The sequence below is a fragment of the Aythya fuligula genome, chromosome 14, assembly GCF_009819795.1.
Source record: "Aythya fuligula isolate bAytFul2 chromosome 14, bAytFul2.pri, whole genome shotgun sequence".
NCBI classification, from domain to species: Eukaryota; Metazoa; Chordata; class Aves; order Anseriformes; family Anatidae; genus Aythya; species Aythya fuligula.
This window is the reverse complement of record NC_045572.1, coordinates 15,538,155-15,553,802: the sequence shown is the minus strand read 5'-3', so window position 1 is coordinate 15,553,802 and position 15,648 is coordinate 15,538,155. Positions and strand designations below refer to the sequence as shown.

Here is a 15,648-nt window from a genome sequence, read left to right as displayed (position 1 = left end):
TAGGCTGTTTTTTATTCAAATTAAAGTACGGGGAACTACAACGTGATTTTGTTATAATGTAAATACGTCAGTGAAGACCAGTCCCTGCATTTTTCATCACACTGGACAAGGCAGCTGTCAAAGAGAATTGCTTTGCAACGTCCTTCATCCTTCACACACACACATCTTTTATTAAAAAAATGAGCTTCAACCATCTTATACTGACTTATACTGTCAGCTGTTGAACCAACAAAGTCTGCTTTACAAAACCCAAGAATTCCACACCCAGGCAAATTATACAATCTTCTATTGTTCTTAAAGGTTTTTGTTTTGTTTTAATACATAAAAAGTACACATTAAAATTCTCCACATTTATTTATTGTCACTGTAGAGGAAAATTTATAAACCCAGAAATAAAGATAAAGGCAGAGGGGGGAAAAAAATTCATTCATTCATTTCCAGACTACAATGTCTAACATCCTCCCAAACGCTGTAGCTTTGAGCAACTGATTATGGGTACGTGGATGTTATTTATGAGCACAATGCCAAGCCAAGGGGGCAACTGCTCCAGTACAACATTTTATTAGCAACGAATCCCACAGGTTAAAAACAAGCTGCATTTATCTGCGGAACCATCACGTTAGCTTGATGAATTAGGCATCACACATCACTGGATATTAAGGATTTTTGTCTCCAAACATTGCAAACAAGAGAACAGTATTAAGCTTTCATGGTGTTGTCATGCAAATGCCGCCAAGTATATTTATGGTAATTACAGTGCTGTACACATCTGTACAAAAAAAGTATTTGGAAAAACTGAATGAACTGGAAATTGGTTTTAATCACCCCCAATTTATCTATTAGGCACAAATGGAAAAGATGGACTTGATTCAAACTTGTTTAAACAACAGATTGCTTGAGGCAAATATATCCTGCTTTACATATGCTTGACTGTTTTGCAAACCAGCCGCGTGTGAGCCTCTTCACAAGCGCGTACCCACAAGTGGTGCTGTCGGGTTCTGTGGGTGCACATCCCTGGAGATGCTTTCACCAGAAGAGCAAAGTCCCCTTGTGGAAACCCAAGGCCATAATCCCTCAGTGGGGACAGCAACAGACCCGTGCTGAGGAAAGCCTTCAAACTCAAAAAGGACCATTGGGAGGAAGCGGAGGAAGCAGCCTGAATTCCGTTTTAAAGCTTTTACAAAACCTGCAATAATTCCAGTATTTTTGGCAACCCGTGTTGTTGTGTTGTGCATCACATCCTCCATCCTCAAGCAATGCCATGCTCACACAGGAGAGATGAGAAATTAAACCACCGAGAGACAGCTTGGCCACCAAGCTGCCCGGAAAGCAAACACAGCAGCAGAAAATTAAATTATTGAAATTGGTTTGAAATAAGCTAATAATCTAAGAGCATAGTGGTGACTGAGGTAATGGATTTTAATTTATTCCATAATGTTGAGCCCGATGCTGTCCTTCTACTATGTCAGAATCAACATAAGAGCTGTCCCAGACCCTGGTTACAACATTTCATTGCTTGTGCAGAAAACATACAAATTCACACCTACGTCATGGCCAGCAAAAACTTGCACAGGAGTGTAAGAATTAGATCCAGGATTTAACATAAACGTCATTGATGACCATAAAAAGCAATCCAAAAAATTATTTAAAATTCTTATAAAAATATTTACAGTAAAATTTGTTAGCACTAATGCTACGTTTTCAGTCCTAGAAAAAGGCAATCTTTAAAGGACCTGGCTCAGGTGCTCAGAACGAATGATACAAACAAGGAACAACACACCAAAGACAGACAAATTCAAAAAGCATCTCAAGGGGAGGGGATACAGCTGGTTCGTCATGTGTTACAGTTGTTCATATTGCATAGCTGGAAAACGAGGTCACTTGACTTGCATAACACTGCAACATTTGAGAAGGAAAGAAAGCAACGTGTTTGCTGCAGAGGAGGAATGGCTGCGGCCCGGATCACCATCAGCGATGGCTGGCCAGTGCCGAGTCCTAGCTCTGTCCAGCAAGCCACAGGTCTTGGCCACCAGCATGACTAAATGCCATTTTACAATAAGCAGAAAGACACCAAAAACTGTTTCCCTTATAAGCAAGAAAGGTTTATAAAGAAATGGCTGTCAGGGCATACTTATCCCAGTCAAATAAGAGTTGCTAACTCAGACCAAAACGCTTTGCCTATCCCATTTTATCTCATTCCCACAAGCTGCAGGAAGGGGAACACCTGCTAACCAGCTTTTGGGGTAGCAAATTTCAATCAGTCCCAAGCAAGGCATCGTCTTGCTTACCTCACTGTAAAGATGCACCTCAGGACACCGATCTGACACCAGCTCGTCTTGGTCACATTCCTACCAACCTCAATAGCTTCTACAGTAAGACCAACCACCATAAAAGAGCAGCACGTTATACTATTATTTTGGCACATTTCACTGCAGACCATAGAACCCAGTGCAAGAGGCTTAAAGGGTACTACAGGAAAGATTAATTTTTCATTATTGTTTTCAAAACCTCTGACCTGACATACAGTAGAAGGCAGATCCCAAGAATAGTACTGCCATTCCTTTGGACAGTTTGTTTTTGTTTGCAAACACAAGAGCATCCAAAGAGGAGCAGGTACTAGCTAACACTCCTTATCAGTCCTCCTCTGTGCAACGTGAAGCAGCAAAAGCAAGCGCTGTTTACCCCAAAGTGAGCAGGCACCCATGTTACGAGGACCACATCAACTCAAACACTAAAAGTGTTCTTATTTACAGAACTAACGTACAGCCCTCTTAAAGCTGCACAAGATGATTTAGCCTTAGATCCCCCTGAAATCAAATTTTAAGTATTTTTCTTTTCTAGTGCAGAAGATTGCCTCGAGTGTCTCTGACAGGAGATCCATGGAGAAATAAACCAGGAGAAGAACAGTGGTAAGTGCTGAAGCTCGACAGTAACACAGGCGGATACGGTTCTGCAGGCCAGATGCCCATGACAGAAAGCCTCAGCTGGTCTACAGGGAGCAAGAGTGAGATAAGCCCTCACGAAAGGCAATATAAATCAAAGTTAAGTGAGCTGGGAAAGCTGGGAAAGAAGAGGAAAAAAAATGAGAAAAGAGTTTTCTTCATCAGTTCACTTTAGCTGAGGAATATTCTGGGAGTCCACTGCTGTATGCAGAAGCATGTCAGAGCTCACAAGGAGTCAAACAAAGGTACTTGAAAGCCAAATATCCTCTCAGACAGAAAACTGTAAGAATTCAGGACGTAAACAAGACAACTACAGTGTAGCTGGATCTAGATTTTTCTGTTTTGAGTAATCTTATAAAATCTTCATACTAACAGAACACTTTCAGTGCAGGCAAGATTAAAATACCAGTTACAATGACAGCGATTAGTGAGATCTCCATCCTCTGGAAGCATTAACACATTGCAGGTATTTTACCTTGCTCATTAATCAGTGTTCAGGAGGCAGAGGGTTCTCACTGCACGTGGTGTCTACGTTAATGGCACTATAAGATATTTGACACACATATGCTCTATTATGAAATGGCATTGAAATGCTGGACAGAGTTAGAACTGGGGCTTTCAGCTCAGCTGGCAACACTAGGGAAACACAGGGGTAAGGAATAGTTTCTATTCAAGCAGTATTTGTTTCACAGGAGCAATAAACCATGTCAGAGCAGCACACTTTCTGGGGTTGAGATGTTTTGTGTGGTAGAGTTGCTGAGACATCAGCCCCAGAGAAGGCAGAGCCCGGGATGTCCCAGCATGTACAGGAAACATCATTCATGGCAAGTAGAAAAATCACACGGTATTTATTTCCACCATACGACAAGTATTTCAGGGATACATACAGTAGTCCAGTGGCATATACAAACATATGACTGAGACAGCGTCACAATCAAGCCAGAGCACCCTGTTCCAGTACATTTCTGCTGACTCCTTTTCTCAGTTGGTACTCAGAAGTTTCCACTGTCAGTAGTAAAGTCCACCTTCCAGGCACAGTGAGCAAATAGTTCAACCAATGATGTGTACGGAGCATCAGTAGTGAAGAAATCCAGAAGTGTTCATTTTTTACTCACATGCCCAAACGTAGCAGTTTTGTTTCACACAAGAAATTCAGTGCCTGCAGTTCAAAGCACAGTGTTTATCCCATGACACAAGCCATTGAGAAAAACAGTTGATTGCACCACATATAACAAGCAACACCTCGTGTCTAGCATGGAACACGTCCCCAGAGGGATTTTCACTTTGCTAAGCACTCCACCGCAGAGCAGATGATGTTTGTAACGTATCACTTGTCATGCGAAGACTGTAACAGCAATGAGATGGGTCAAGTCAGAGCTCGGTCATCTTCCCAACACCACCTAGCTGGATCCACTTCACTTCTGCTCCTCGCATTGGCTTCATTGTGTGTCACAATGGTTTGTGAATCACAGCCACACCTGTTTTAAGGGGCAGACACACGGTTATAGGAGCAACTCCTGGGTTGCAATGTGGCTAAGAACACGCTGCAAAAGCTAGGCCACAGAAAGCTCACACAAATTTAAGGTTACAGCTTCAGGAGGCACAGGCCTCAGGTTTATGAATAACCCCACAGTCAAGTCTCCCATGGACTATGTACCTGCGTAACTCCTCCCCGTGCTCATGCTGGTTGGCAGTAGCGTCCACTTGTCCGTGATGGGGTTGTAGTACTCCACAGAGGCCAAGTTGCAGGAACCATCATCTCCTCCCACCACGTAGAGGAGACCATTCACTGCACACACACCTCAAAGCAGAGTGCAGACAGTTAGACGTGGGCTAACTTCTCCCCCACAACATTGCCTGCCATGCTTTGATTCATTCCCTAGCGGATACTTCATCTTCCATTTCTATTACTTTTTTGCAATACTGATTACTTCTATTACTAGCACAACAGCCACATGAAAAACCACAGACAACTCCAACTAAGCACTACAGAAACGTATGCTGTGGTTACCTGCATTTCTTCTACACATATTCATGTCTGCTACTTGCTTCCAGGTGTTTGTTCCCGGATCGTACACTTCCACGCTCTTCCTGACTAGGGGACCGTCATGCCCCCCAGTGGCGTATAGCAGCCCACTGAGAACACCAACACCTGCCAAACAGAGCCAGCATTAGCCAAACATATTGAGGAAACCCTGTTTTCCAGGGCTAAGTCCTTCTCAGATCTGTCTCACAATGTTTTTTTCACATTTATTTCATCTCTTTAGACTGACTTGCTCTCTCTTCCCTTTGGCTTTCCAGACTGCTGCACCTCACCCATCTTTATCCTTACCTGCCTGATATTTTCTGCCATGGGGCAAACTTGCTTTTAGTCTGATTGCCATTTCCAGCAGCTCTATTTTTGCTCTTCCTGCTGCCTTTGTACCACTCAGCATTTGCCTATACTCAGCTGTTAACAACAATTTAATACTTTAAAAAGTCCATAAGCTAACCTAAGCAAGTAAACACTCTAAGGCTTCTCCACCTGAAAAGCCTCCCTGTGCAGTGAGACAGGGGCACAGGCAGAGTGGCCATCCCTGCCGGGAGGGGACTGCCTTTTCCTCCAGCACTGCCTGCACTGGGGTCACCGCCGGGATTTGGGGATGCTCGTCCTCTCCTCCGCTAGATGTCAGCATGGGGACGGCAATGCCTGGAGCTCCGAGCACGGATTTCCTTTCCCGAGCTGTACAAACAGCTCACGCTGCAGCACCGCTTTTGGTGTCATCATCAGCCCCTTCCCGGTGCCTGCTGGAGGGGCAAATGCCGTGCACTTGGGTCACAACCAGAACTTGATGTGCTCAGCTTTCAGTTTGGGAAAAGCAAATTGCAAGCCTACTTGGCAGGCAAGGAAGAGCATTCGTAACACTAAACTTGCTGCTCGTAGTTGTGCTCTCAAAGCAGGGCTCAGAGCAGAGTGTTTTGAGCAAAGAAAACTCACTGAAATCTATCTCACTACAGGCATCAAGACTACAATCCAAAAAAAAAAAAAAACAAGTTTTAACAGGGGCCATTTGAGTTTAATTCTGTTGCCTTGACTTGGTCTGCAGGTCAGCCAGTGCAGATGTGCTGCACCAGGAGAATCGGGGAAGATCCAGAAGGAAAATCCACCTGGGAACCCCCAAACGACAGCAAAGAGAAGGCAGAGCAGCATGACTTTCCAGTCCTTGGCTAAGCCTGCAGCTGGCAACTTGGAAAGACAACTCTCTGCTTACAAGTGAGATGCATCTGTTAGAAAAGCTACTTAGAAACACTGAACATTATTTCATTAATCTAGAAATTAATTTCAATTTGGCAGATTTTAATGAAGTCAGAAGAGCTGCTGAGAGCTTCCAAGCAATTATGGCTCTTCTCCTCCTCATGGGAGGGGGGAAAATAACAGGTTGCACTTGCCAACCCAGCAATACTGAAGCATATTTTTCCGTCCTTTCCATGAACAGAGGAGAGCCCAGTGATTATCCACTTTTAAGAACACATCTTGGGGCCAGTACCTGCACCACTGCGCCGAGTGCTCATGTCAGCTACGTAGGTCCATTCGTTCGTGGCTGGGTTGTACTGCTCTACGGTACTAAGGCACTGACGGGACGCTCCATCGTAACCGCCCACGGCGTAGAGCTTACCTGGAAGAGAGAAACATTGGCATTATTAGCTTTACGGCTATGACTGACGGCCCCGAGTGAGGACAGATCCTGGCTGAAGCCCTGGGAGACCTGCCCAAACGTGCTGGCATGTCTGGGGAAAACCCTACTGAAAGGATCTGAAGTAGACTCACAGACAGGCGGGCCTGGTTTTAAAGCTGTAAAAGCTGTCAACTAAGTTAAGGAAACATCACAACAGCAGCTTAATTAGAAGCCAAAAGCCCAGAGGGTTTTCCAAATGACTTGTTGGCCCTGGAGAAGAGGTAATATCAAAGCACGTTCTGCTGATCAAGCGTTTCCTCCTGTTCAGGTGCTACATAACAAGGTGAGCTGTCAAAGGTCGATACTGTACATTAATTATAATATCACATGAGCAATAAATAGGCAATAGCTTCTTAATATAATACCTCCATGGAAACCTAGACCCAATTTTGAAGATTCTGGGCCAAACCAAAACAAACCAATGCTGCTAGGACAGCTGAGGCCAGCCTGCTTACTCGTGCCAAATGATCTTAAGACAGAAGAAATCCCAGGAGACCTTCACAGCACGGTATGTTTATCCCCCCTGCAACTCAACACAATGAAACCTGGACAACAGCTACCTAATGAGAATATAAGAGCATTATCAGATGTCACGGGACTACACCACACATGAAACAAGACTGATGCTACACGAAAAACCTTGTTCACACTCATACACTCTCCTTGTCTCCCTTTACCCCCTACTAGCTTTGTACACAGCTCCACTCACAGCCTCCTCAGGCTGTGATCATCAGATGTTTGCAACTGTGCTCCTCCTGTGCTGTTGCCTGCTCCACACCGTACTAATTGGAAACTGTTATGCCACGCTAAAGATAAGGTCAAACACAACGTTTCGTTTGCTTCAGAACTGATTTTGCTAAATGAAGCAAAAGGTTCCTATCTAAGTTGCTCCTTCTCCTGGATCCCAACCAAGTTGCTCAGTTCCAGCTCGTTCAAGCCGGGTGCTGACACATCCGTGCCAGCAGCTGCTGCTGCGATCCTCAAAGCGCCCTCCCCGCTCACCTCGCCTACCTCATTCCCAGGCTGCCGCAGTATCAGCGTTTGCTATCGTCAGTCCCTGGTCATTTACGAACCTGACTAAGTTATGCCATGCATGCCTGAAAGCCTGATGTCAATAAACACAGGTTTTAGTATTCTTGCCAAACCACCAGCTTGGGGCTGTGGGATGAACTATGCTCCTGTTCTCTCGCTGAGCAGATTTTCTGTGATGAGTGCTTTTTCCACATACTGTCTGCTGATGGCAACAGCGCACACTGCATGACAGTTTGCTTTTATCAGCCAGCAGCAGCTCAGGAAGAATAAGATTCAAAGCTGGCACACACCTAATGGCATGCACAGAAGGTACGGGCTGGTCTCATACAGGTCTGAGGTTCTTGGAAAGCTACACGTGATTTTTCACCAAGATAAGAAGAATGGAAAAAAGCTACAAAGATTACGTCATATATAATAAATCTTCACCAACTGAAGACAACTTAAAGAACAGATCCTGCAGTTGCTTCCTGCTGCACTTAACCGTTCAGGCCCCCATTTGACACAGTAACATTTGTTTGGTAGAAATGGCTGCTGATGTTCTTACCCTCCACAACTCCAACTCCAACACTGCTTCTTCTTGTGTTCATGGGAGCCACAAAAAACCACTCATTGGTTTTATAGCTATAGGCCTCAACTGATGCCAGACCTAGTTAAAAAGGGGATACACAGGTTTTCTAATTAAAAAAAAAGAGAAGAGAAAAAGATTGGTGTTGCACTTTCATCTGCCTTCCACCTCCTCCCCAGCCTGTAATTCCCCCCACACTCCTACAACCCAATTTTGCAGTCCCTTTTCTTACGGGCTGGGGCCAGCATGTTAACACCATTTCTCCAGCAGCTGGAAAAATTGTTATCACATAGACCCTGTCCCGGGACACCAAAGTGGAGCAGAGTCCAGATTCCAAGCCCAAAAGTCCACATTCTTTCATGCACTATCAAATGTCCACACAAAGGTTTAAAAATTACCCCAGACCCTATTTTATTGTACTCAGCACTAGCTGAGATAGTCAGTTTAAGGCTTAACCAAGTGGCAAGGCTCTACAGCAGAGGTGTCAATCTAAACATGCAGTTTTATGCCAAACTAACTCCCAGACACACATACTCCATAAATGGCCTTGTTCACATTTCATTCATGTTATGCAAATTTTAACTAAAACTGGGAAAAATCCCTTTTATAAGAACAGAATAAGAATGTTCACATAAAGAACAACACTGAAAGAACCGTATCACTACAGGAAAAAAGCCTTGGTGACACACGCTGCAATTACTGAAGGGTCAGAGCGAGCATATGGTTAGGTACAACACAATATGCCCAGTCTCTGGCTCATTCTCTCTAGAGAAATCTGGAGCCTCACTCAAGCTCTGCAAACTTTGCTGGGGGCTCTGAAAACACTGTTTTGGATCAGGCACTGCCTGGTTTCTGTTCAGCCACCTACCTGTGCTGCCATCAAAGCCGCCCACTGCATACAGGAGATCGTTGAGCACAGCTGCTCCTAAAGTGCTTCGTCTCTCCTGCATGCTGGCTATGGAGGTCCACTGGTCCTTCACGCCATCATACACGTCAACAGTGCGTACCCTCAGTGACCCGTTAAAGCCCCCGACAGCATAAACATTGCCAGCCATAAATACAACACCTGGTAAAAGAGGAGAGAGATTTTCTGGAGGTTTTACAAACAGCTTAGGAGCCAAGTATCATCAGATGTCTGCCAGGGTGTGTAAGACAGCAGGGAAGAGCAGAACGTGTGCAAGCCTTGAGCATTTTCTGCAGGTTAGGAGCTCTGGAGCCAAGCATGATAAAATACGTGTCATAAGGATAGTGAAATGCACATAAACACACAGCAACAGAAGGCACAGATGGATTTCAGATCTGAATGAAAGGTTTTTCTGAGTCAGAGAGGATACCAAATGGTGATCCACATTCACATCCATCTCATACATCTTCAGATGAACACTCAGCTTACAGATCCATTCTCCCCATCACCCCCTTAGCACAGCAAGGGCCTGACTCAGCTCCTGTGATTTTCACGAGGAAACCAGCTAGGAAAACTGGATGCCTGTGGGTTTCCACAGCCAGTGGGACAGGAGGAAGAGGGGAAACAGAGGAACAATCAGGAGAGAGAGATGATGAAGCAAGGGGACAGGCAGAAACAACTCCCATAAAAGCAGGGCATCCACCTGAATGTGAAGGACACGTGCACAGTGAAAGAAGACAAAGAATGGCAAAGAGCTGTTTGAGGTTGGGGACAGAGAGGAAGGCTGAAGGGACTGAGAACACAACTATCCAGCCCTGAAGAGCTGCACTGGGAAAATGAAGGCTGTAAGTTCCCATTACCTGCTCTGCATCTCCGGGAGGGAAGCTCAGCAACCTGATCCCACCGTTCCTCCTCAAAATCATAGCACTCCACACTGCGAATGGCTTTGGGTGCTTGCCCGCCCACCACAATCATCACCTGGAGAGGGAAGATGAGAGCTGGGACACCTCAGACATCAGCCCAGGCAGCTGCTCTCTGAAAAGAAACCATCAGCACAACCTGGTCTAGAGCAGCTGCCACCTAAATGCTGCAAGCCCACCAAAACCTTCTGCAGAGACAACTATTTAAGTCAATTCTATTATTGGGGGAGTAAAACTATTTACCTTTTAATACAAACTAAGTGTGGCAGCCCCCATTAACCCTTCCTCACCATTTCCAAAGTGGGCAACCTGCCCTATTTCCCCCCAAAACACGGAATTGCTTTGTACCACGGTGCGTGCACGACTCACTGCAGAAATACTTTTAAGTGAAGAAGATTCCAGCGTAATTTCCACAGCCAGCCCACTCTTTAGTCATTATCTCCATGGTGGTGCTAAAAATAATCGATGCCACTTAGCAAATAAAACCTGACAGCTGTATTGCCACCTGCAGGGAAGATGACACTTGGGGAAATCAGGACTATTAAGACCCAGGGATGCTGGACTGCTGAAGGAAGTGATTTGTCAGCTTCATTAGGGCCTCTGGCTGCGACGTGTGTTGATGCAAATCTAGTAATTAAGCCTTAAATTCCTCACGTTAGGGAAAAGAAAAATCTACATGAAGGTAATCAACAGCAAATCTCAGGGGCATAAGAAATCCTCTGCCAGGTCAGTCTAAGAGTCCACCTAGACCCAGCTCCCATTTCTAGCAACAATGAGCAGAGGACACTGGGGGAAAACAAGACATGGACCACGTGCAGTGTGGTCCTTCCCAGATCTGTCCTGCCTGCCACCAGCAGCTCTCAGCTCGAGGACAGCCCACTGACACATGCACAGGCAGTGTCCAAACCTCCAGTATTCATAAATGTCTCTACCTGTACTTTGTTCTGAACACGTTTCCTTCTGCCCCTTCACAACTATGGAAAAGGAGGATTCGTTCCCTTATCACAGGGAACAGCAGGAGCAAACACTGCGCAAGACGGTGTGATTTTTACAAGGCCAAGGAGCTGGAAGCGAGATAAGTGGGCTTCAAATATAGTCAAAGAGCAGACAGTACTGGCTTTAGCCTCTGCAAGGCGGCTGCAGGTAGCTGAAGGGATAAGATCAACACTTGAGGTCACTCAGGTGTGGAGCTCAACCCCCACCACAGCTGCCTTAAAAGTACAGGGCCAGACAAGCATCTGAAGTACTGCATGAGTATGAAAACAGTGAACTGCTTGATCTAGGAAGATGGAAACACCACCTTAGAAAGCAAATTCAGTCCAACTTAGCAGTCTAACTGCTAATTGTGTAACAGTCTCCCATGGAAAGCTACAGAGCTTCAGACAATTACAGACCTGAGGGGTTTCACAGCAGGAATGAGCTCAGAGTCTCTCAGTAACTGGACTGCTGGAAGATCAACACCTTCTCCTATCTCTTTACAGTTAAAAAAAAAAAAAGGGAGAACAGACCCACAGAAAATTTGGGTTTGTACTCAAAGGTCATGCTAAAGAATACATTGAGAACCTCTGAAGTCACTGGATCACTGTTCATTTTTCATCCTTAACTTCTTTAGTCCGTGATGAAGGGTTACGTGGCCCTTCATGATGCCCCCAAAGCTATCTTCTACCAACTCCACCTCAGTGCCAGCAGGTAGAACAGACAAACACACTGACGTGCTCTACAGAACTGCAATTTCTTGACGAACCTTTCAGTAACTGAACATCTGGACACTCCCTCATAGCACAGATCACATATGCCATGCCACAGAACAGGCTCCCTGTTATTTGTCCTTAGAAAAATAACACAGTGTGGTTTTGACATCTTACAATCTCTGAAAAGCTTGTTAATAACTTCAGTGACAGTCTGGTGAGAGACATTACGATGAACTGCATTTATCTCCAGGGCACAGGTTAAACAATTTCTGTTGTCATTTTCTCCTCACTAACAAAGCAGAGGCCAGAGCATCACATGCCTCCAGGACAAACGCAGGGAGTAACAAGGATTATTTATTCAGTAGCTGCTTTGAGTCTATTGAAATTTGCTTCAGACTTCCTGCTCACATGTCTGGTTGCCGTTGTTTCCTGCTTTCCTGCCTTCTGAGTAAGGAGACAGAAAAATGACAGGCACTGATGGTGATCCTCCCCAGCAGGGCTCCACCACAGCACCAGGAACCCGCAGAAACCTCAGCAGCTCTCCAGGCAGCTGCCTGCAGCCGCTGTCACTGCGGGTCACTGATCCTCAGGCCATAGCTCGAGGAGCAACAGTCCCTCCCCAAACCACTTGTGGCTGACAAAATGTTTTGAGAGCAGAGCCCTGTCCTTAGGAGCAGAGATATTGCTTCCTCTGTGGGTTTCGTGTTTATCAAACTTAATTATATACCCTCAGTGGGTATAGGCAGTACCAGAAGAGGGAGTAAAGCGATTCAAAGAATTAGGAGTAGCATTATTCAACCAAGATCCGTTTTTCCAGCTGATTTCCCCAGCAGGTGATGGCACGCTCCCCTTCCACATCAATGACTTTTGCTCTTTAACAAAACTGATGTAAACTCCTGTTGTCTTCACTGACGATATTGAGATCTGACCTCAGCTGATTTTTGCTTGTGTCTGCAGCCCTGCTCAGCCTCAGCAGATGATAGCTGCACATGCATTAACCCCTAGTATCCAAGCAGCACCAATTATTAAATGGCAGGGCCTATTCTCCGAGCAGTTCCCTCCCCGTGCTGCTCACCCAACAAAAGGATTGAGGACTGGCCATAATATATAGGAAATACAGCACACATCCTGCTCTCAGACTTCCCTCTAATGGGCTCAGAGCAATTGAAAAGAAAACAATTAGGAGTTAGTAAAAGTACTGTGGTAAGCACATAAGCTCCTTTCAAAGACAGAAAACACCACCAGTTATACTGTGAGAGGTGTCACGAAGTGACATTTTCCCTCCTGTTTTTGGAAGGGAACTCAGCTTACCTTTGGCAGGCTAACAGGAGTCCTTGGCTTTGTTCTGGGATTCTTGATCAATTGCCTTTGATCCAGAGGAAGCAAATGATACTTCATGGCCTCGATAAGGAAGTCTTTACACGTGTTGTTATTTTTGATTAAAGCTTCTTCTTCAACTGTCTGAGAACATGCACACACATGACAGATCATTTAAAGTTAAGGACTTGGTATCTCAGGTCAAAAGAGAGCTTTGCATTGAAACCGGAGCTTCTTTTCTGAAGTACCAAGACAGAAAATGCAGAAGACGGAATGCCAGTTCTTTCCCAAGAAACAAATGCATTAACATCCAGGCTCCCCTTCTTCCAGTATCACTAAACAGCACCAGTTCTCCCTCTATTTTATCACCCCCCATCAAGCACCAAGTATCTCAAGACAGGAGAATTTACCAGGAGTTTGGGTGCAAAATAATTTGAGTCAGAACTTTTAAGGTGAGGCAATATCTGTTACTGGATAAGAAGATACAGTTGAGACAGACATGGGTGCATCTCATGTGTATCAATTTTATTTCAATTGTATTGGTTTTTTTTTAGACATATGTTGAAAGCTTAGCAGTCAAAGAGCCCACCAACCTCTTCTTTGTGGATTCTTGGCTCATTATTGAGGCCCAGATCCCAGGAATTAACTTGTCAAGAGCAATCTCTAAATCAGACTCTGACTGACATCATCTCACCTGCCAGTCACACAGACCTATCTCCATAGATCCTGCTCCTGCACAGGACACTTCTTAAGCCAAAACTATCACACATGCACTAGGGAAAAAAACTGTACAGCCCTGTAAGAGCATGACCTGAATATTTTCTGGGTGAAAAATCCTGAGATATTTACTTTTAAATGCTTCCACCAAGACTGGCAGGAGCTTAGCTCTCGGCACTGCCAGGCAGAGCACAGGTCACATTTTGTAAGAAGGTTTCTGTGTGCGTGCATGCGTGCACACACAGATTTCAGATTCCACCCAGTTTTTTCATTTTATTCCTGTTTACAGACTCAGCTACATAAAAATACCCATCTCAGAAGCAAACAGCCAAGACACTGATTAAGGAGCTTCCATCAGCTTTAGTGCAATATTAATTACTTTTTTGCAGACTAACCTGTACAAGATAATCTCTGGGCAAAAGGGGCAGGCGAACATGCTCCATCAGCTTAGCCATGTGCTCTAAGCGAGACTCCTTCTCATAATTTATCCAAGAAATAACCGCTTCAAAGACCTACACAGATAAAAATACAATTAATGTACAAAAGCGAACAGGCTTGCAGTCACCTGCCCAAAATCAGGAGCATTGTGATTTCGCAATGTCAAAGGAAGGAGACGCGAGATCCCTATCAAACAAACAGATGAAAAAGTCAGGACAGTATGCAAAGAGCTCAGGCACCACAGTAGCCGAGAGGCGAGCTGACCGTGCATGTTAATAAGCAACTCCATATCTCGATGTGCTGTATCGCTCTCAGAGCTGAGCATGTGTCCAGGACAATCATGCACCTCTTGTACAGTAAGGAGTACTGGAAGGCGGCCAGGAAACTTAATTAGCCTTTTGACATTTGCGGTGGACATTATTCATGAAATCAGCCACAACGATTACTGCTGATAACAAAGATCGCCCCTCCTGGAGCCTGTTCTCATGGCAAGTCGCTGCCTCACCGTATTTAATTCATGCACCAGTGCCCCCCAACCCAGGAAACCCACAGGACAGATTCACCCCACTCAGCACTGCATTTATTTCACTGCTCAAAATGCTCAGATACTACAGGCAGGGCTGCACTTCCCACAGGAAAACAAGGGCACGATGGACTTCTGGTCTGAGCCCAAATGTAATTTTATTTCTGGATGCAGCCCGTGGAGATGAGGACCCAAACTTTGGCTCCGTGACACGCTGCACACAAACAGCCCCGTGCAGCAGAGAGCCCTGTGCGATGGACAAACGTGTACCGAAGTGTCCTACATGATCTGTGCATGAATATGCATGCACTTACATAACTGTCAGCCACACTCCTCCCCAAAGAAAGGCCTAAAAACGTCACTGGGAGTGTAAAATGCTTCCTGAAAAAAGGCACAAAGGCAAGGCGAGGGGCTGGTGCTGTCTCAGATATTGCACAGCAGGATATTGATCCTCACAGTGGAGTTTCCCCACAGAGTCAGAATTAAATTCTGACACTTAACTCGCACCTACGGGCAAAATTATTCCACTGATCCTGCTCTCCAGTTACTGGGGAGGGCCTGGACGCATCCCTCACGCACACAGCCTGTGGTGCTGCAACCCCCTCGCCCCAGCACACCAAGCCCATGCCCGTGGCTTCAACTTCCCTCCGGGGTCACCGCCTGGTCAGGCCAATTTGCAAAGCTATTTTTTCTTTCTTTCCAGTCCCCCCAGCAAACCATTTCTTTGGTCCAAGGTCAGTAATTTGACAGCATTAACTTGAACCGAGGGCACTGCCTCTCGGTCCCCAGTTGTTGCCAAGAAATGTATTTGCAGGAGGCACCGCCGGTCGCTTCCTCGCACAAAGGAGAGGCAGAGTGCAAAGGGGTTTCCTCCTCTTTGCTG

General features: G+C 45.4%; 1 protein-coding gene across 3 annotated transcripts in view; it reads right to left on the bottom strand.

Annotated features, from left to right (window-relative positions):
* Positions 1–335: 335 nt before the first annotated feature.
* Positions 336–15,648, bottom strand: part of KLHL3 (kelch like family member 3) — a 44,601-nt gene continuing 29,288 nt past the window's right edge. For all 3 annotated transcript variants that reach the window (XM_032197031.1, XM_032197033.1, XM_032197032.1), the window contains exons 7-15: positions 14,200–14,316; positions 13,082–13,231; positions 10,020–10,137; positions 9,124–9,321; positions 8,235–8,336; positions 6,470–6,598; positions 4,954–5,094; positions 4,600–4,743; positions 336–4,420 (exon numbers count right to left, since the gene is read on the bottom strand). In XM_032197031.1, coding sequence (XP_032052922.1) covers positions 4,392–4,420; positions 4,600–4,743; positions 4,954–5,094; positions 6,470–6,598; positions 8,235–8,336; positions 9,124–9,321; positions 10,020–10,137; positions 13,082–13,231; positions 14,200–14,316 — 1,128 coding nt within the window. In that variant the 3' untranslated portion in view covers positions 336–4,391. The remainder of the gene's footprint in view (positions 4,421–4,599; positions 4,744–4,953; positions 5,095–6,469; positions 6,599–8,234; positions 8,337–9,123; positions 9,322–10,019; positions 10,138–13,081; positions 13,232–14,199; positions 14,317–15,648) is intronic.